The sequence below is a fragment of the Tauraco erythrolophus genome, chromosome 12 (assembly GCF_009769465.1).
Source record: "Tauraco erythrolophus isolate bTauEry1 chromosome 12, bTauEry1.pri, whole genome shotgun sequence".
Classification (NCBI taxonomy): Eukaryota; Metazoa; Chordata; class Aves; order Musophagiformes; family Musophagidae; genus Tauraco; species Tauraco erythrolophus.
The window spans coordinates 10,662,209-10,684,269 of NC_141476.1; the positions used below are offsets into that span (position 1 = coordinate 10,662,209).

At 43.6% G+C, this 22,061-nt stretch overlaps 1 protein-coding gene across 1 annotated transcript; it reads left to right on the top strand.

The window, feature by feature from the left end:
* Nucleotides 1-1,065: 1,065 nt before the first annotated feature.
* On the top strand, nucleotides 1,066-21,967 carry IHO1 (interactor of HORMAD1 1). The gene is made up of 7 exons (XM_086619215.1): nucleotides 1,066-1,121; nucleotides 8,477-8,636; nucleotides 10,001-10,158; nucleotides 11,903-11,951; nucleotides 12,395-12,482; nucleotides 19,758-19,861; nucleotides 20,663-21,967. The coding sequence occupies exons 1-7, from the start codon at nucleotides 1,066-1,068 to the stop codon at nucleotides 21,965-21,967; spliced, it is 1,920 nt and encodes a 639-aa protein (XP_086475341.1).
* Nucleotides 21,968-22,061: the final 94 nt, after the last annotated feature.

Here is a 22,061-nt window from a genome sequence, read left to right on the forward strand (position 1 = left end):
ATCAAGAAAGCCATTATTTTGACATCTCTGAGCTCCAGGCTGCCTTTAATATTAAAGCCAAAAGAGCATAAAGGGGAAAGTGAGTAGTTCTCTTAATCTATCCATGAATTTATATCAACCTTATTTCTACAGTGGTTTAGTGTTTACAGAGTATCTTCAGAACCAGCAATCAAGCATTTTAACCATTACTGAAATTGTTTTGAGTTAAAGGAGAAAAAAGTAGGCAAGTAACCACACCCGTTTTCCATTTTTGAAGGCAGAGGATACAGAAGTACAGGGAAAAAAATCCAGTAAAACCATATTTGAGAATCTTTCTCTGGGGAGTGTTTATATGACGGGTTATTTTTGTCGTACTTCTAATGGGTGAAATGAAATCGTTTTGCATTTCTGCAAGAGGTATTTACATGAGAGACCATGCAGCCTCGGGATGTGATGTAAATGGGCACCGTGGCCACTGCGCTCCTGTGGGACCAGCCCTTGGTGAGCTGGGCTCTGAGCCTCCTCTTCCTCTCCCCGCCCCACGATGGCCCCCGGGGGTCTGCTCCCAGGTGGAGGGGTGGGCAGGCAGGGTCCGGCCGGGCACCTGCCGTGGGCAGCATGGGGAGAGCCCAGAGCTGGGGCTGATCCTGGGGGCCTCGGGGTGAAATCCTGGGACCCCCAGTGCCAGGGTGACCCCACAGACCCCTGGCCCCAGGGTGACTCCAGGGACCCCCAGCCCCAGGGTGAGATCCAGGGACCCCGCCGGCTCCCCTGAGGCCTGTGGGGCAGGCGGGCCCAGTGGGCGTCTTCACCCCAGGCCCGTGGGGAGCCACCAGGCCCAGCCCTGGGGCAGCCATGTTGGCTGGGCCCACCCTCGACCTGCAGGGCTGTGCCCCCTGGGCTCTCCCCACAGCAAGGGGGCACAGGGGGACGCTACCCCCCGAGCAGGCCTTATTGATCTCTCTCCATTCCCTCCTCCCTGCAGGGGAGCGGGGCGGCATGGCCGCCGGGTAGGAGACACCATGAGCACGGAGGACATGATGAGGGCCGGGAGCTCCCAGCGAGGATGTCAACTGTGAAAAAAACATGAATTTTAACGTCTGGAATATCAAGGAGATGTTGAACATGCCGACGGCCTCTGGGTGAGCTTGGGCCGCGGGGTGAGGAGTAAAGAGCGTGAGGAAATCATCTATAAAATTAAACACTTTGGGTATTTGACGGTGATGGGGTGAAACACATCTAGAATTGATCTATGGTTAATTACAGTCTGCTTAATGGTGGTTAATTAGCTGACTCTGTGACCATGCTTGTGCCTGCATTGCTCCCGGCCCGCCTGGCACCCCGCTAGACCCACCATTCCTGGGAATTTAAAAACCAGCGTCAGCTGGAAGCTGTTCCCTGGCTTACTTGGGGAAGTCCTGCAGCCTATCCACATCTGGTTGGATAAGTTAAATGTTCCCTCCTGGCTTGTGCAGAGGATTGATAAAATGAATTGTGATTCACAATATTGTTACACGTTATGTAACCCTCAAATTATTCCATATACTGCATTTATACGCATGGCTTAATTTTTTCCCGCAGAAGTCAAAGAGCAGCTAGAGCTCCCCACATCTACAGTACATAGTGAAACAATAAATGTTATTTGAGTGTAAACATCTGGAGAGCAAGTATGTAAGACAGGCTAATTTTTTTACAGCTGAGTATCACCTGATGCATCTCTTGGCTGAAAAAATACAGTGGGATTTATCCCTTGTTTAGCACTGGAGAAGCTAATTAATGAATTTGGTCCTCTCAGCCTCTGTTAGTTAAATAACCCACTTACATAACCAACTGGTGTTCAAATTTACAGTTTTAGTCATACTGTCTCTTTGGCCTGATGTTACCATGATGAGGGATAATAATGAAAACATAATAGTAGTTTCGTTGCCCATTATAAAAATGCTTGTCATATACATTTGAATTAATTGAATTTTGTATAGATGCAGGGTCAAGGGGGAGCCAATTCAGGGGAAAAACATGTTTATACCTGTCACGGTTTTGTCTTTTTAAATATGCGCTGGATAGTTCTATTACCTTCTTGGTACCTGCAGATTTCTTTTTTTTTTTTTCCTTTAACTTTGTTTTCTATAAGTTGCTTCTAAGTAGTTTGAAAACCTGTGACTTTCTGGTCAGAGACTGAGCTGGGGAAATTTACAGAATATATATAAAAAAGTGTAATATTATCTATAATACAGATAATGATATTTTGATATTATATATAAAATATGTAATATAGATTTTTTTAATATGTAAATCCATCTGTGGAGTCATGCAATAGGAAAGGAAATGAGTGGAAGAAATAGAGGTGCCTATCTGGAAAGGGATTACTTGAATTCCTTCCTCTTCCAAAGTATCCTGTCAGCTACAACATCTTCCCTTTTAACTCACGTATTAATGCAGGAAGAAAATACAGATAAGATTTTAACACCCACTCCTCAGCATTCCACATTTTTTGTGAGTGAGTTCGAAAGGGTCAAATAAGGCATAAAGTGTTACTGAAAATGCAGCTGGGTTTTTGGAAGAGTTAAGAAGGGGGAGAAGGTTCTCAGGAGGAGAATTAACTTTTCTAGAGGAAAAAAGAAGTTACTCACAGGAGCATGTGCATGTGTGTGTATTTGAAATAGGGGTAAAGGTGTTGACTACTTTTTTGTGTGTCCCTTCTGTTACTAGAACCCTTTCTCACCACAGCAGGGTATGCTATATGATCCCCAGAATACTGTCTTTCAGGGAGCTTTAAAAATGAAACATAAAATCAGCATATAATCTAGGCAGAGTATGAATCATGCTGTGAGCTCTTTGCAAGTTTGAGTCAGGGTGTTACTTCTGAGAGCAGCTGCCACCAGGTCCCTAAGAAATGCAGAGCTCTGGTGACATGATACCCTCACGGCAGCAGTTCTGCAGAAGCCCGAGATTGCTCTGGGTTTTATTCGTTATCTATCTGTCATACTCAGACATGCTCCTTTGTAACCACTAGCAGCCCAAGAAATAGGGTGGGGGAACCAAAGTCCCTGTTTTTCCTGGGTTTATGTGTCAATATTGACATAATAGAGATCCTAGAACCACAAGAGAAGGCAGATTATCTGGTTGGACACTTTAATATCAGGGTGCCAATTATTTAAGAAGGTGGGAGAGGGTCACGTGGCTAGAATGACAGCTATGCAGTGGAGAAAACTTAGACTCAATTTAAGTGTATCGACAAACGACACAATTTTTGTGGATTGAAATGCCAGACCTAATTAGGGAAAGTGCCGCGTTAGAGCAGCGCGGCTACCTGCCCAGCCAGAAGGGTGGGAGAAGAAAAATCGCAGAGGATGTGAGAACAGCAGCCACAGAAGCAGCGAGGCTTCAATCAGCCTTTTATCGACTGGATAAACGTCACTGGGGCGCGATGCCGAAGGCACGTTTTCAGGCACCATAAACTCCTGCCTCGGCCAGGGAACTCCTGGGGGAAGAGACACATCTTGCCTTGCCCTGAGCTGTGCACAAGACTCACGTTCAGGGTATTACTCTCGTCATGCTACCCTGAGAGTGACGGTAGTGAACTGGAGTCATGTCTCTGCAGGAGCAATAGAAACCAAAAAACCCAATACTGATTAATTTTGAAAAAGACATTGATGTAGTAATAAGGAAGCTCATTAAAAATAAATTACACTGGATGGCCAAAAGGGTTAAATGCTTGCCTGAGGCATAGAGAGAGATTATTTAGACCTCATATTGAAGCTCAGAACAAATGCATACCAGCTATCAGACCAGATGAGAGACGGATCACTACTGGACTGGCGTGGTAAAGACAACTACTGAAAATGAGAAGGCATCCTTCAAGGAATTAAAGACAATAAAAAATAGGAACCAATGTATTATGATTTTAAATTGAAATTAACAGAATTTTCTTGTTCCATGAGAAAAACAGTGACTTGCTAAAGGCATAAAAGCTACTAATACGCCTACTTCCAAAGGCAGCAGAAGCAGGTAGCCTTCCAGAGAGTGTGTAAGGCCAATACATGATGAAAATATTAGAGGCATTCAAAACGGATGCCGTGAGTTAAGGTCTACTTAGGCACTGCTCTCTATGGTTTATTTCTGCCATTAAGAAAAAAATTCCAAGTTTAACAACCCCACTCAATCCATTATCCCATGAAATTCCATCCCGCATAGCAGGGCTACATATTTTGAATTCACCTTGAAGTCTCAGAATAAGCAGAAAATGAAGGAGACCACCAGGACAAAGACTGAGAGAGTAGCTGTAAAAATCCTGAGCCTTGGAGGAATGAGAAACTCAGGCTGTGAGTGCAGGCTGGAAGTTGGCTTCAGACTAGGGGGGGCAAAACCCTTGATTTCCAGATGTCTAATTCTTAATATGGTCAGGGATATGTTTTGTGTATGTAAACAGGCCTGCTCCGTGGAAATCCCAGTCTCCTTCTAAGGAAAAGGCCCTGCGAGTCCCTGTGACCGGCTCAGGACAAAGGACTAACACAGTTTCCAAGGTGAGGAGTGTCTGGGCAGTATTGAGTCACAGCGAATGAATAATGGAGTGGCTCATAGAAAGTAAAAATGACCTTGAGGAATTAAAACAAGACCAGAAGGACTTTGAGCCTGAAATCTGGAAACTGGAGGCAGTGTTTGAGCTGAATATGTGAGAGGGATTTCATTGTGGTTAACGCATTAGGGCCAGTGCCAAAGTCTGTTTGTAGAAATTCCTTTTAGGATATGGTGCAAATTATTTGCAGCAAGCAGGTCACGCCGTTCCAAAGGACAGAAAGCAGAATAATAATTTTGTGCTGTGCCTGTTCCCAGCAAAGAGATGGCAAATGGCTGAAAGTGGCAATAGCAGTTAAAACTCCTTGATTTAAACTCCTCCAGGCCCCTGGATGCTGAAGTTCCTCTGCACCCCAAGCCAATGCTGATCTCTGCTCATTTGCTGAACACATTGGCAGGCAGCAATTACTGACGACGAGAGCAGCATAGCAGAGCTAGAGGCAGTTCCTATAGACACAGACTAAAGCCAGGAGCAAGAGCAGGTGAACAGCAGCTCCCAGAATTTCAGCTGGATTTGTTGTGATTCAGCCCTGGTCACTAAATGAGGAGGAGCAGAAGGGACTGGGAGATTTTCTAGAGGGAAATCAGGAGAAGAGGAATTTTATGGCACTGATCCTACTCAAGATTACTACCAGGAGAAAAAGATCTCTTCTTCGGGAAAGAGGCTTTACTGCACTTTGAAGAAATATGTCAGGAAGGCGTAAGCGAGCTGCACCCACAGTGCTTGGGAAGAAGAGGGATGTTGGCGCAGGTTCAGCAGGGATGACAGAACCAAATGAAATCACTTACAGCAGCACCGCAGATAAAAGTTATTATCCAAATTGTAGAAGATTCAGTTTGCTTTTCCAACTGACTCTTCAACCTTGATGTTGGTGCGTAAGGATGGATCCAAACAACAGGGTAAAAATTAGCAATTTTAAAAGAGAGTGGTACAGTCTATGAAAATTTATGGTTATGAATTTCTAGCTTGTTGATGCCCCTGGAAACATCTAGGAAACACAAGAAGAGGGTATTTATCATGCGCTGTGTTTCTCTTGGGTTGTTGTATCCGACAGCTGTTTGGGGTCAAGGCAGAACCTTTAAATGAAAGGTGAACATTGACATATGATTGTGCTAAAATATTTGGCAGTGGAAATTGAAACTTAGAAAAATGAAAGAGGCTCACAAAAGATCTAACTTCTCCTGTGGAGGGGGAATTCTCACTGACAACAGGGAAACTCAGACTGCAAAGAACTAGCTGCCTCCCCAGATCTGCAGAGGGCTGCAGATTTTTTAGATCACACTCATACTACAGAAAAGGTTGGAGTTGCTGATATTGCAATACCTCGCATGAAGTTAGGTGGGAAAAAGACATTGTTCCAACAGTCAGCAGAGGATGATTTAACATCTTCTGGAGCTGACAAGAACTGACGATGGCACTTCTCTTGCATATCTAAAGCTGGTTTTGCTTTGGACGCACGTGCTAATGCCAACACCATAGGAGCACTATGGGCACAAGTGCATGAACGACTCGGAGAATGGCTCATGTTAGCAGAAAGCTAGAAGTTCTCCCGAGGTAAACTATTGCATCACTTAGGAGGGACTTCTAACTGAGATTAAATGTCTAGGATGTTTCCTTGCTGTTTATAAGGAAGGGTTTATATTTAGGACGGAGCATGCATCCCTGCAGCTCAGGCATCCTGAAGGGAATGGTCAGGTGGTTAGAAGAGCTGTGGCTGCCCGATCAAGGATCTGATCACAGTTGTCTGATCTCACTATCAGGGATACGCCAAGTGTGGCCAGGCTGATGTCTTGCTCAGATGATCTTGTTAGTAAATTAATTACCAGTAGTGTTAAGCAAGGGAGAAAGAAACATGTTGCACAGGGAAATGACTGTATTCCAAAGAAGCATCTGTTTCATTCCCCCTCCTAATTTGCAGAAATGTCATTGTTCTCAAACCAACCACTGAGGTAGTGGACTTAGGACAGAAAAATTAGACTCCAGAGCAGCCAACAGTCGCCTCTGGTCATAGTGTCAGTGCAGAGTGAGCCTAGAAAGTCACTTGGGTCCTAAAGTCCTCTCAGCTCAATAGTCCTCAAAATACTGGTCATAAAACACTTCGTTACAGAAATCTTGTCCTTCAGGCATAAAGTAATGTGAAGGGACTGAGAAAATGAGGAGGTTATTGGATGTGATATTCACCAGCTGTACCAGACACTTTCAAAGGGGGGTTGACAGGACAATAAAGCACTAGGGATTATAAAAACCCTTCCTTGAACTAAGAGGGAGCTTTTTTTGGCTTGAAGACAAGAGGAGTTAGAAAACTGGTGCAGGAGATGTGATACTTACTTTGCAAGTAGGGATCCTGCCCGTGTGGGGTCATGGCCGCCTGTGTGCTCACATCTCTGCCTGACATGCTGGCTGTAGATTAAGAAGTCTTTTTTTTCATGAATCTTAGCTGAGATGGATGCTAGTAAAAGTTGTATTCAGATTTCTTTCTTAGTAAATTTGGGGTCCAGAGGCAGATGGAAGGAGAAATTTTGAACTCAGACAGATTTATCAGGCTTTTTGAGAATCCAGAAACCCATACCTCATCTATTTTTGCCTGCGGCTCAGTATACTTGGTGAGCTCAAAGCCAAAAGTGTTAACATGATATTGTCACTGACACCACTGTATAATGAAGAGGGAGACTGAGCAGTTCAAGTACTGCTACTAAATCCCTTCCCTGTTGTGTGTATGATGTTTGGGCTCCTTCCAAAACTGGGGATTAACCAAACACGTCACTGCTAATAAATGTTGGGGTGATCATCTTTTGTTATACACATAAATTAATCTCCTATTCCTTCTCCTTTGCTCATGTGATTTGACATGGAAGGAAAACCCTGCATAAGAGTCTTTTTCGTTAATTTTGGGTCTGTAATTCCCAGTTCCAAAGGCAGCAACACATCTCTCCATTTTGTTAGCTTAAAAACCAGCAAGAACTGAGAGTATAAACCTGCCCCAGCTTTTCTTATGTTTTGACCTGGCCTAAACACTCCATCAGACATTGTGGATGCAGAGCAATGGAATGGTGATCATGTGAAAAACGAAAAAGGTCTGTATCTTTGCCAGCCACTGAAACATTGAACAATTGGAGCCATTTTCTGACAGAATGAGAAGCGGTGCAGCTGTGCGGGGAAACCCTTGGCTGAGGGAAGCTGGTACGGTGCCACGATCCTAGTCCATACAGTGGTAGAAGTCGTGTCTCTTAAGAGGAGCAGAAACAGAGCAACATAGCACAAAGTCAAGTCTAGCTGGAAAAGGTTTATCTGGGCAACACTCAAGGGAAAGAAGAGAACTTTTGAGTAGCACTTTACTATGTTTGAAATATTTCTAATCAGATCAGTTTGTCCAGCCATATGCTACCTATTTATTTGTTGTTCCAGTATGTCAGACTTAAGGCATCTGGAGAATAAATGCCCAAGAAATATCAACTATCAGTCCAAAAGGTTTACTCTTTTGGAACTGCCTTCCAAATAAGCCTAGCGGCATCTGAGTTACAACAGAAATTATTATCCAGAGTAGTGAGAAGGGAGAGATCCGGCACTTGCTAGGAGCAAACCCCAAGGTGTCCCTTAGGCTAGGCAGGCAAGGTGAACTGAGTTAGGTGACCAGTTTTAGTTTTGGTCTTCTGTCTGCACAATGTGCTGGAGAAACACCTTCGCCCCTGCAGGGTGAACACAGAGCTACCATACTGCATTCATACGGATGCGGCAGTTGAAGCGTAGCAAAACCAAGCTGTTTACATTATACACTTATGTGAACGGTACCTCCAAGTGGAGAGTCAAAACGAACATGTTGGCGTGGGTCATGCTTGAATGGTTGCAGCAGGTCGTGTAGGGAGTTCTGTTTGCCTTTTGATTGCTCGAGACTCATTCACAACATGCTCTGCCCCATTTCAGGCCTAATAAGTTTTCCATCCGGAGCAGTGCTCCTAGTGACTACTCGAGTTTGAGCGATTCTCAGCTGCTCTTCGGCTCCCAGTTCTGCCCGGAGAACGTGCAGTCGGCAGCGGCGCCGCTGGAGCTGGGCACGCAACTGGGACAGCACAACTCCCAGGACGTGAGTCTCGCTTTCGTTCAGCCCTGTGCAGGCACACAGCCACCATTCAAAGTTAATGAAAAATGCTGAAATCAGGTGGTAACATTCACAAGTGTTAGTAACTGCTGAAATCAACTCATCTTCTTGATACGTTTACATATTTGCTGTGACTAGACAAAGCAGCAGCCTGGTTGGCTGAAAACTTGTAACAGATTACTATAAATTATTATTGAGATAGATATTATTTTCTTTAATAACATTATTTTAATTAACAAAACAATATGAAATTATTCTCAAGCTAATGTCTTTAGACCACCTAGCTAAGGTAGAATATAACATCTATTCCTCTTTGAAAAACACTGTGTTACTCTTCATTAGCTTTCTGCAAGAATGACAGAGGTGTTCAGTGTTTACTTTCACTGACTGAAAATTACCTTTCTGTATTGTTGTTATGGAAGATGCTTGAATGATTTTGGATGAAGCGCTTCTACATTCAGAATCTTACTCCTAGAACACATGGTTTCTGATGTTACTAGCTTCACTAAAACAGTTCCTGCACTGCTAACAGATACCATCAGATCTGAATAAAGATACCCGAGAGCAAAGATTAGGGAAGAGTGATGGTGCCATCTTGGTAGCCCTAGGCTGTCCTTCAGTTCCACTGCTGTCCCCTGCATTTTGCCGAGGGTCTTGTCTATTGACTGCAGCAGCTTTTCATCAGATGCAAAAAAGGAAATCCACTCTTTTCAATGAAAAAAGAAAATTTAATGGAATTTGCATTTCTTATGTTTTAAGGAAAAGGCATTTTCATTTTAGTCGCACAGTGTCTGGAAAGTTTGTAGAATGACGGTCTTTCCAGCTTTCATATTAATATTACATTTATTGCTATGAAATGTATATTGAAGCATGTGAAAAACTTATCTACAGTCTGGTGTTGTTGCTAGTTGGCAGCAAAATGATGTCATCCACCAGGAAATTCAATAGGATTTTCTTTAGATTCCTGTACAGGGAGCTCCCACTGACATCTTTAGCTTTTCCACAATTCCAGGAACACTAGAATTCATTTATAGTCTTTGTGTTGAGCACACAGGAAAAAAAATCTACACACCTGATAATTGCAACCAACTGAAAATCCTCAAGATGAGAGAAAAGCCTGAGTTTGGAGGAATTCGGGCTGGGTCTCAGTTCCACAGGGGGTTGATCTAACTAGGCACACTAAGTGAGCCATAATCTCATGAAATTCTTAATCTCCTCGTCCAATCTAATCTGTCACATCCAATCACTGTAATCTCTGTCTGGAAAGCACTTGGTACACAAATGTTTTTTTCTAATTAATGTTCTTCTTATTTTTATACTTGAACATTTTTCTTTCTTTTGTGCAACAGAGTGAGCCCAGTATTTTCACCAAATACCAGACAAAACCACAGTTATTTGATGAAGACGCAAAAGAAAAAAGTTCATTTAATTTTGGTGCAGGAAGAGTGAAAAGTGTCTTGGAAAATTTTGAAGTGAATAAGAACAAAATAAAGGACAAATATGATCGGTATGTAGACATCCATTGGAAATTCTTTCTGTGCTGATGCTTATCACTCCCTACAGCTCCTCTTCTCTAAAAGTCATGCACGACATAGCTGCATATTTCTCCAAGAAAAGTATCTTTTCAGGCTTTAAATAATCTCTGATTGGAAAGAGTCACAGGATAAGATAATAGGGTTTATTTGCAATGCAATTTATGTAACACACTCAGCCATAAGCCACAAGGAACAACAAAACTCTAACCTGAGTTTACCTTTGTCCTTCTTTATCTAATCAGCAGGGCTTTTCCTGTATTGATTCTCTGTGAAAGCCCATATTTCTCAAAATTTCATAGACTGTGTTGGGACTGATCAAAGGGACTCTGGGGACGGTCTTCACGTTTGGGCCAGATGAGGAGGTTGCCAAACATACTTGTGTGCGGCGATTGCACCTTTATAAATCTGCATGTATCTCTAGAATTCTACTTGTACGTAAGATTTTTATACAAGGAACAAGCTGACCATTTCAAGCTCAAAAATGAAAGATGGCAAACTCCCCAGTGCACCTATAAATACTTCTTAGCACTGTACATTTTGTAATGTAACATCTGAATGAAATACATTTTATTAAAAGCCTTTGATCAAATCAGGCTATATATCTCTTTCTCTTTTTCAGTGGGCACTATGCTTCTGATAAGGCAAAATTTGATTCTCTAGTGTCTATTAGTGAAGAGGAGGATTTTTATAAGTGAGTTATGAGAAATGAACAAAGAGTTTTAAATGTTTAAATAGGCAGAACTCTTAATTATCCTTTATTTCTTCTTTAAATGAATTATGCTCCTTCCTACACTCCAGACTCACTCCCAGATTATAGAAATAGCTATATTACCTTTATACAGATAAACGTATAATTCTCAATTTGTATCCCCCACGAGTCTGACTAATAAAATGAATGTCTTCCTCTCCATAAGGCTTGAAAGATTTCAGAAGCCTTGCCTAATTCTTATAACTAGACGCTACCTGACCTCCACCTTTTTGGTTGTTGCAATTTGAATCACTAAATGATTGATTCAAAATGACCCGAATCTTCAGAGAGGAAATAGGTTATGGCTTTGCTTAGCAACCGTCCTTGCATTTTGGTTTGATGGGTTAATCATGAATACAGCCTGGTTCCTGACAGGCTCGCTCAACTTAAAAGGATGGATAGCAGAAACCACAGGCGTAATGTCAGGAGAAAAGAATTTGCAATATTTGTTCTTCCTGGCTTGAGCTTTGTTGACGCTGAAGCTTTTCCCATATTTTCCCCACAGTTGTTTTAGTCCAAATACAACACCCATGTATCCCAGCAACTGGCACGTCACCTCTGCCAAGTCCATGTCCTTCCAGAGCAGATAGTGCAGTGGTAACATCCCAGCAGCTAATGGACAGTTGTGTAAATGCCAACTAAACTTTCAAGAGAGGCACAAATGCTAAGCCAAAAATGAGAGAGTTTGAAAAAAAAAAAAATTCATGTATATGATGTATATGTGCATGTGTGTATATATTTTTTTTTCTTACTCTACATAGCAGAATCCAGGCTTTTCCTAAAACTCGTAAGGTGACTTCAAAGGGTTATGCCCCTTGAAGTAATTATGTTTCTGTGCTCACATTACACACTATCCTATTGTAGCGTTTCATGTCTCATGTTTACTGTGATCTTTTCAATTTCTGTCTATTTCAGTAACTTACATGTCTGGTTTATACTTGGTTGTTTGTTTTTTTTTTTCATTTTAGTGAGGTTTTAAGCACTTTTATTTCCAGCATCAAAGACAGACTTCAAGGGGTAAGTTAATTCAAATTCAGAGTGCAGAATAATGAAGAGTTAGAAATGCTACAGAACATTCACCTTCTTTCATTTACTGTGCTGATATTTGAATTATTGCTGTTTGTCTTGAGTGATGAAATACTTTAAACCAACAATTGCCAATTTTTTTGCATATACTATTGTCTTTGCGGCCCGTTCTTAGGGTCAAGGTCTTTAAGGCCTTGCCTCAGAGTCAGCAGTGGAATTTCTCTGGGTGTCAGGGGCAAGAACAGGCTTTAATGGTTGTCTGCAAATATCCATTCATTTTTCCTTCTGCCTGAAGAAAGTAGTCTACTCTCGGGAATGTTCAGGCTGTTCCATGCCATGAGTGGCAGTTGTCATTCCGTGGCATTTGGAGCTGTGTTTTTGTGAACAAAGAAAGGGCGATGTATTAATTTTCTCCTTTACCTTTGTTTTTGCAGCTGCAAGCATGCTTGGACAAGTTTGAAAAAATGTTTGATTCGAGAAACAAATCCATTTTGGTTCACCTAGAAACCATTTCCAAGACACGTAAGTCCTTTCTGTGTTTGTTAACAGCAGAGAGCACAGTCAAACTGCTGAATGTCAGCATGTTGTCTCCAAGCTGGGGTGAGCCAGGCAAGTCAAGCCACTCATGGCTGCTCTGTGCGATGGAGAAGAGCAACTAAGACTTATCCACAGTTTGGACTTGCCTATTTTTCCATTCTTACTGCTATATTGTCCTTTTCTCTGTTCTCTTATGCTTTGTCAAAGAACTTAGGTGTTGCGTGGTTAGGTGCCATGCATGCATAGATAAACGCACCTCCATTTTTGTGTTCTGCCTAGACTATGATGGGGTTTAGACTATCTAGAGCACCAATGGAATACACAGTAAAAATAACTTACATATTTATACTCTGGATATCCATTTTCAGTTTTTAAGGCTTTCTCAAATTTTCATGTGTTAGTTTGAAGTCTTCCATCTCTCCTCTGTGCTTGAAATTATTATGTTTTAGACATAAGCAAAACTGGTAGTGATGATTTCTGAGGTAAGAAGCAAGTAGTGAAGCCTACTTTCGCCATGATAAAATGGTGATCTCCCAAAAAGCCAATCATGTAAAATACTTTTGAACTGCTCCATCTCCAAGGTGGCTAACCACAGCAGTCTTTACTGGGGGGAAGTGCTTCAGAGGAATTGTTTCTAATTTGACTTAGAGCTGAGCCTTTGACAGTGCATTAATTTTTAATGCTGGCATTTTTTATCAGCATCCTGTCAGGGCTCGGCTCTGTGCTTGCCCTGCTCCATGCAAGAACAAGAGTCCAGCTTCAGCACATGCAAGAAACGTGAAGTGAGATATACCTTGTGAGTTCAAGGTATCAAACATTCACAAAAGCACTGTAATATGTGGTTTCCACGAAGCACAGCTTTGACAGGTACCCTTTAAGTCAACACAGCCCTATCAGGCAAAAAGTGAAGCCTGGTGCATTCTTTGTGAGGCTGTGATAGCCTCTACTTTTAAAATAGCAATCTTGTTATACTAAGAACACTCCCTTGCTGTGCTTGGCAAGTGCTCTTGGTGGGACCTTAATGTAAGCAAGAATCTGCCTGTTTTGGCCAGCACAAGCTTCCTATTACACGTTTGCCCATCTCCTAACTACTTCAGTGCCTCAACTTGTCCACTCTGTGGCAGGGCTTTGCTGAATTTCGTATACCTCTTGCACAGAAATTGTTGTCATGGCACTGAAAATCAAATCTATTGTTCACAATTCCCCCTCTTCATTCCATACCATTTGTTCAGCTGTCCTGGTTCTCCTCCATACCCATTTTAAATAAATGTGCCTTGAATGAAATGAGAAACCTCCCAGAGGTGCCTGCTGCTAGATTTTCAAAGCAATTGAAAAGAAAAATTGGCACTTTCTCTAATGTATCATGCTGCAGAATGTTGAATATATAATGAAAATCATCACAGGCTCTACAATGTTGTTCTTTTTATATTTCTGGGAGGTTCATCTGTCACTGGTTAATTGCTGATAAACACTGCTACTTTGACTGGTATCACAGTGATGGATAATTAAGTTCCCACTAAATAAATACTTGCACTAGTGCCTTGAAAAGATCCCAACTGAGGCAATTTCCTTCAAAAACTGGTATAAAATTCCTAAACTCAGGTGATAAAGAGCAAAATTCGGAGCTGATAAAGCACTCAATGCCAGTGGCTAATTATATAGTACCTTGGGATGTGGGTGACGTGGTAGAGACATATTAAATCATTGGCAGTGGAGGATTTCACGTGTAGGAGAGGAATGCAGAAGATGAAGAGCCTCTCTTCAAAGAGAGAAGCAGTACACCAGGGCATTCAAACAGCTCTGAAAAGCAAAGAAAGGTAGAACTTGAAATCAAGTCTGTCTTCATTAACAGCATATAAGGAGTATCACAGGCCTCATTTATAGCAGTGGGTGCAAGCACATTTGGCACAGCCTACATAGCCACTGGGCGAGAACAAAACAGAAAATATTTTTCAAAATGTATTTCCAAAGCATTACCAAATGCTGCTGGGCTGGCATGCTCTACGCAGTAAGATTAAAAAATGGTCTCTTTTGAGTGTTTGTCCATATGCGCTTGCACACAGTGGATAGAGCTGACTCTGGCACTGGAAATGAGATAACATTTGCCTGAGCAGCTTCCACAGAGGCGCAGCTGCTCTATCCCTTGCACACATCTCAGTGTGCTGTGCTCAGGGATGTAAAGAGGCAAGCAGATCTGATGTCCTCAGTTCTTCCACCTTACACAGAGTTTCTCTGGTTGACTTGCCCGCTCATCATCTGCTCTTTCCTTCTGGTTTCAGCTCCTGTAACTAATTTGGTTTTATATTTTTCTCATTTTCATTTAAATACCCACGCTTCTATCAAAACTTTCTATTTTTTTAATACAAATCCCAATTTTCACAACCCGGCCCTTTCTGAACTGCTTTGCTTTTCTGGTATCTGGTAGTTCCAGCTGTGACAACTCATAACAGCCATATCCTCCGCGTCACCTTGACTTCATTGCAAATGAGAAGCGTGTTCCCTGCCAGCATACCACAGGCAACCCTCTGACGCTCCTGCCAGCAAGGGTGACAAAATAACATGAAATATGTCCTTTACAGAGGTATGAGCTGATGCAATTCTCTGACAAAATCCAGTGCCTAGTGTCAGTTTTCAAACATGACTTGCTTTGAGACTCCCAAGGCCCAGTAGTTGCTGGCAAGGTTTCTAGGGGAATTTGCTGATTATAATGGTGAGATTTGAGCTTCTCTACTGTGAAGAGTATGGTCTGGACTGGGACACCCAGTCCAAACTCCCTTATGTTCTGTGTAGATTGAAAAGTCACAAGGTTTAAAATCAATAAAGGAAACGCCTTTCCCATGCAGTTGCTCACTAGCTGTGCAGTGACTGGTAATGAAAATTGTTGAGATGAGGAACTTAACCAGACTCTGAAACACATCGGCATGGGTGGTGAGAGGATGTGTGGTTGTCTTGGTGGATACTGAAACCTTTCAATGCCGCTCTTCAGGGCTTCGGGCACTATTTGCTGTAGAGCAGGCTGAGATCGGAGGCAGCTCGTCCTGCAGTCCCCCGATGCAGATATCTTCTGCCATGCTGCAGAAGGGGGCCCAGGCTAAGCAGGCACAAACCTGCCAGCTGACTACTCGCGGTATGTCCAAGCAGGATGCCCAAATGACAGCTCAAACGTCTTGCCCACTGGCACAGCTCAGTTACTGGCCAAGGAGAAAACTCAGTGCTCTGCTGAGCTCCACAGCTGTCTTCCCTGCTCGTGTCTCACCAGGCTTATACCATCTCCTGTTTACCCTACTGAACCCAGGCGCAAGGGAACCAACCTCCCTCCAAAGTGTTATTTAAAGCCTCTGTGCTGTCAGTGCCAATCTCGGGACGAGTTGCATAGATGATGATAGATAGGCATCAGAAGCAGTTGATGTTTAATATTCCTGGGCTGCTCAGGCTGTAGTTTTCAGCTGTTGGGAGTGCAGCTGTATCTGAGTGCAGGCTGGTTTGCAGGGAACCCTCTGCAGCACAGAGTGGCAGACCTACCCTGAGGTCCTGCAGCCTTTTATCTCAGGCCAGATTCCACATTCCATATGTTATTAATGTAAACCAGTAGCATCTGAAGAAAATGGTACAGCAAATCAAACCACAGCGATGTTCCAGGTTGTAAAAAACTGTTTTGTTTAGAATACCTTAAGAAAGGCACAAGCCTGTGCACAAGCCACCCATTAACCAAGTAAAGATTTTCTCTCTGTAATCAAGTTACTCAATAACTGTCTGCTGCGGGGCTTATTTGAAGGAAACTTTCTCTGAAGCAGCCGTTCTCGATGATTTTCAAAGACAAGAGATTTGACTAGCAGAGTCCTTGAGCTGATCTAATTTGGCCATCTCAATGCCTGTTTTTTTAAAGTCTAGATTAATGCTCATTTTTGTTTTGTTTAATAGTGTTTGACAAGTCTGAACACTCCTCTGGTATGGAAGCTAGAGAGGGAAGGAGAGTGCCCCTCCTCTGTACTGAGGGTTTTTTTTCTGCAGAATACTCCTACACGCACAAATGAAACGCGTCCATAAGACTGGCTGTTGGTTGCTTGCCTGCAGCATGCTGTGCTGAGTCAAACGTATGTGCAGATCACAAGCCCAGTGGATGCGGTGCTATTTTTAGACTGAGGATACCACGTTGTAGAAGAACAGACAGACTAGGGAAATCAGAAAGTTTTAAAAATAATTCTGATCTAAAATTAAGCGTGTGGGGAAGAGCAGCAAGCTGAGGTAAGCTTGCTGATGCGGGCCTTCCTGTATCCTCACTATGTAGAGATGGAAGGTGAAGTGACATGAAAGGAATTTCCTCCTTCAGTCACAGCTGCTTTCCTCCTCTTTATAGGTTTTCTGGCCTGGAGGGAGCTGGCAGGCTCCCCAAAACCTGCTCTCAGATTGCAGGTAGCCCTTAGGTACAACCAGGGAGATACAATGTCTAAAAGGCCAACTCATTCACTCCACCGTTACAAACCCATTCTACAAGCCACAGCTTTCCCTGAGTGATTTGTAAAAAAGTCTAAATCTGTCAGAGGAAAAGACTAAAAGCTTAAAAACAGCAGTGAGAGAGCAGGGACAACCAAATTGCCTGCAACAGCAGAGAAATTATTAGTTGAAACACTTGCAGATAATCCTCAGAAATCAGCCACGCTCCTACAGAGAACAAGACAAAGCCATGCGGTGATGGTCAACCCGAAAAAAATGGAGAAATTGCCCCTGAGCCAAGGTCCAGGAGGTGTTTTAACTCAATGTGTGTGAGGAAAACACATGGATGAGGCAACTGCAGGGCTCCTTCTCCAAAATGACAGCACTGTGCTCTGTGCCCAGGCATTGCTCCTTTGGAGAAAGGCAAATAAAGATGAAAATGTAGCATGGCAGAGGGGTTCCCTGCCGCTGGGAGGCAGCTCTCAGCAGGCACCCTGTCCATCGAGCATCAGCCTCGCTACACCTGAGCAGCACCTCCAGCCCTGTGCCACCAGACACCTTTGGTTTGCGTGGCCGAATAAGCCAAACGCTTTCGATCTCCTTTCATAAGAGATTATCTTCTAAGCACTTAATTATCTTGTAGCTTTTCTCTGCACATGTCCCAGTTCAATCTCTTTTTTCCTTTGCACATAGGCAGCTGGGACTGTGCGCAGGCTTCCAGCCACCCCGGGGTGCACAGCAGTTCCCATCACCCAGAGCCTGCACACCTCCGGACCCACACTGCCCTATCTCACCTGTAGCCCCTTGTGCTGGCATTTGCATCTTTGTGTCACCTGCTAATTACCTAAATGCCTGCTGGCTTTTGCACCTAGGTGACTACAGCAGATTTTAAGCAGATTTGTCTCATGAGCAAGCCTTAAGAAGCACCTTCCAAAGCCACATTGTCCCCTCATGCCACCCCTCTCAGGAGGTGATGTTTTCCCTTCAATTGAAGCTTATCCACTTAGTTTTTTCTCAGCCTTGTTCATATTACATGACAACTTGCACTGAAAAGCTTTGTTTGAATCTACAGAAAGGCCACTGTGTTGCCTTTGACTAAGAAATCACGTATCTTATCCTAGTGTTACTACCTTAGTCAGGCACAATCTGCCTTTTATAAAATCTTGTTCCATTTTATTCCATTCCCCTCCAGGTCTTTGAGTGCTCTTTCCCTTAAGGTCTATTCTAAAACCTTGCACAATATGAGAACAAACTAGTAAGCCCATAATTGCTCAGATCTCTTTCCTTTCTTCCTTCCCAAATGTACCTTTTTTAAATGTCGCTGTTTTTTTACAGAAACAAAGCCTGTATGATCACTTTCTGCCTGCCTCTCCCTAATAATTTTTAACTCTTTGACCAATTCCATCTGGAGTTTGACTGAAGGGCAGAGCTCACTGAGATAATTAAGATCCTGCAAGCTTAATGAAAGTGGCTGGGCAGGAGGAGGAGAGACCCCGAGTGCTCTGCGGCTCTGCCGCCTGCGAGCACACCTCTCTGGGGTGAGAGGTGCTGCACTGAAGAGCTGAGATTAAATACTCCGTCTGCAGGAACAGCCTCAGCTGAGCTCTCAGATCCTTCGACACCAGTCAGTCAAACGTGTTGAGTCTGTGGCAAAAGAGGATTAATAAATTACAGAGCTCTTGTAGCCACTTGTTGGAACGTAGGCTTTATTCTGATTTTTCTTGGGCAGGCGGTGCTAGTCCAGGACTCCAGAGGTTCAGTTATCCTGGTCTGTTGGCTTGTCAGTGCTTTGTTTTAGCAGGAGTGCTTCGCATCCTGTTTTGTTCTGACCACCGGTCAACGTTCCAACCCAGCCACACCATCTGTACATGCTTTCCTGCACTGTTCACAGGAAAAACCAGACGTGTTCAGCAAACAGCCCTTTCTCTGGATCCTAATTTACAATTTAAAAGGAAGACTTCTGTAAGACTGCTAAGGATTTTTCATTTCCACATATGCTGCCGACCGTGTTCCCTTGCTGTAGTGTATTAGGCACAGCAGTGGCTCCTAGAAGAATAATTGCAGCTGCATGGGGGAAGTTATATTGCTGTCCAGTATATATAACAATATAACAAAAAATATATATATTATATATTTTATATATATAAATATATATATTATATTTTTATATATATTATATATATATCCAATATAACAAAAAAATCTTATTTTCTATCAGTTTTTCAACAAGACCAACTGAAGCCAAGAGCATCTTGCTCCAGTTTAAAACCTTTCCAGGGGGTTACCAGCCTCCTGTGTGTTTCCATCATGTGGTCTGTGGTTCTGCTTCTTAGCCATGAACCTCTTGCATCTCCTTGCTGTTATCAGCAATACTGTTCTTCCCATCGCACGTTCAAGCTCCTGTTTACATCAGCTGGTTATAGAAGAGGGTCATTTGCACTGGGGTTGGCCAGCTATGTTGTTGCCCTGGCCATGCCTGCTGTGAAGCTGGCAGAGAACTAAGCCTCAGCCTTCCTTGCATTGAACCAACCGAGTTTTGCAGCTTCGTGTAGCCTTTCATCTCCAGCTGCCATATTAGAGCACAGTTAATGAGGTTTGGCCTACACGCAGCATCTTATAAACTTCAAGTGCTCTGCATTAAACATCTACCCTATTGTTCATCGCTTGGGGCTCGGGGAGGTCTCAGTAGGGGAATCACTATGGTCGCACGGCACAGAGAAGTATTTCATGCCAAGCTGTGGAGGAAATACCAATAGTATTGATAGTACTTTATTCACATTTACAAATGAAAGACCAAATGTGTTTTTTATTGATTTCCCTGTTAAGTGCAAGATGCTCTTCAAAGTCACTGTGACTCAGTGCTGAAAGCTCTGACAGATAAAAAACAAATGGAGCAGGCACTGCTGGAGATGGAGAGGAGACTTGCAGCCGTAAGTGCAGAAATTAATCTTTTATTCTGAATCCTCGTTCTGAATTTCTCCTGCTTTTTCAAACTATTAACTGAACATTAAATTGCCTTCGAATGGTGGATTATAAAGTAGGCTGCTCTTGTTACAATGAAGCAGGAAAAACATATTAAAATGCTAATTCTAGACCAGATGCTGACTGATGCTTACCCAAGTGCTGGCTAACAGTGCTGTAAGCTCTGATGAAACCCTGGTCAATAAGTGGGGAGCACAACAGTGCTGTGTCGTGGCAGGCCCCGATGAGCACTGCTTCCTTGTGCTGTCACGTGCCTTTGCTGGAGGAGGTGGTGCAGCATGTCCCTGCCAGGGGAGAGCATCTCCCAGAAGTGCAATGCCTTGTCCCTTCAGCTGGATGGTTTCCCAGGGAGAGGAAAAAAGAGGTCAAAAAAGAATAAGTGCGTGTCAGAGACAAAAAAAAATGAACTGTCAGGGACCTCCTGGACAGGTTTGATTTCTCCAAAAGCCCTGCTGCAGGAAATGCTTTTGGCAATGATGTATCACACCAGCGTGTGAGAAGGTAGCGCTCCTGGGAGAGGGGACACCACAGTGGGTTAGGTGTACACCCCAGTCCCAAACCTCCTACTTTTGTGGGACAATTTGAGAATATGTATTACATAGGGAGATACGAGTTGGTGATTTTTGGGTCAACGCTCAACTTAAGAGGTCTAACTGTTGCATAGTACCTAAAAGTTTCTTGTTCAAATGCTATTAATGCACCGTTTAACATGTTGCTTACTGCTTCTGCTCTGCTCACTGTCTCCCCAGAAAGATGTGGAGATTTTGGATGTGAAATCCAATGTCCAGCTGCTGAAGGAGGGTCTGGAGTCACTGCCAGCTCAGCTGAGTGATCAGCACCTGAAGCTGTGTGAAGAACTAGGTTTCCTGAAGCTCCCTAACACCTTAGCTGAGCTGCACACATTCATTTCCAGGGCCAGACTCTCCCCTCACATGGCAGATAACTCTTCCCAGACCTCCCCTGGCCCATGCCAGGACCGGGTTGGAGGTGAGGGGAACTGGCACTGGCCGTGCTGCCAAGGCAGGGGGGTTTGCAGCTACTCGGGTCAGTCTCAGCCCCCCTGCATGACAGCGGAGGAGCAGCACGGAGACTCCTCCGTGAGGAACAAGGTCACTGGAAACAGCACATCTTCAGCTTTAGGAGGGAAAGTTAGTCCCATTGCCCCAGCGGCCCCCAGCAGCGAAAACACCTCTTTGCAGCAGGTGAAACACAGTTTGAAAACACAGAGCTGTACTAACCACCCTTGCATGTGCTGCGCCAACAGTCACTTTTTGGGGGCTAGTCAGAAGAAACACTGTCCTGTACCACAGGAGGTGCCTCTACCAACTCCGCTGAGGAAGGTGGTCAGGAGAGGCACCAGAGGGTTTGAACCTGTGACACCATCACCACAGAGGCAGCCTCAAGTTTGCCACCTTTCTGTAAGGAAGGATGTGCCTGGGCCAAGAGATGATAACTGGGCCACAGACTGTGAGATGGAGAATGCAGCTGTAGGGAGCAAAGCAAAGCAGAGGTCAGGAAAGATCCCCTGGAATAAAGCGATGGGGAGGAAGAAAATGTGCTCTGTTATGAGAAAAGGCGAATTCTCTCAATGTGCTGATGGTCTGAAGCAAAGGAAGGCAAATGGGATTACTGACTCGGAAAGCTCCAGAAAAAATTGCTTTCCCAGATACACAGTTGCTCTCAATTTAGGAAGCTCTAACCCAGTTTCTGCATCTCGCAATCAGCAGATCCTCAGCAGCGCTCAGCCAAGGCTTGCAAAGAATTTCCCACCAGTGCCATGCTCCAATAAACGCCTGCAACAACTCACAGAAAAAAAAAAGAGAAGTCTGGAAATGAAAAAGAGAGAGAATGTTTCCAGCATAAAAAGGAATTTCTGGGATTCCTCTTCCCAGGAGAATATATTTGTCCTGTGTAGCACAGCAGGTGAAAAAGAGATGAGCTGCTTCAGCCTCCGAAGCCCTGCAGCCTCCAAGAAACCACGTCCTGGCAATACGCTGGCTCAACAGAACGCAGCCTGTTGCTCTTTAGTTTTTGATAGCGATTATTCCGATTGAGGGGGTTTATTTTGTTTCTCGTTTGGAGTCCTCAGCGCAGCCTTGGCCACCTCAGTTGCAGTTTATTCCTCTGTGTTATCTGCTTAGTCGGAGA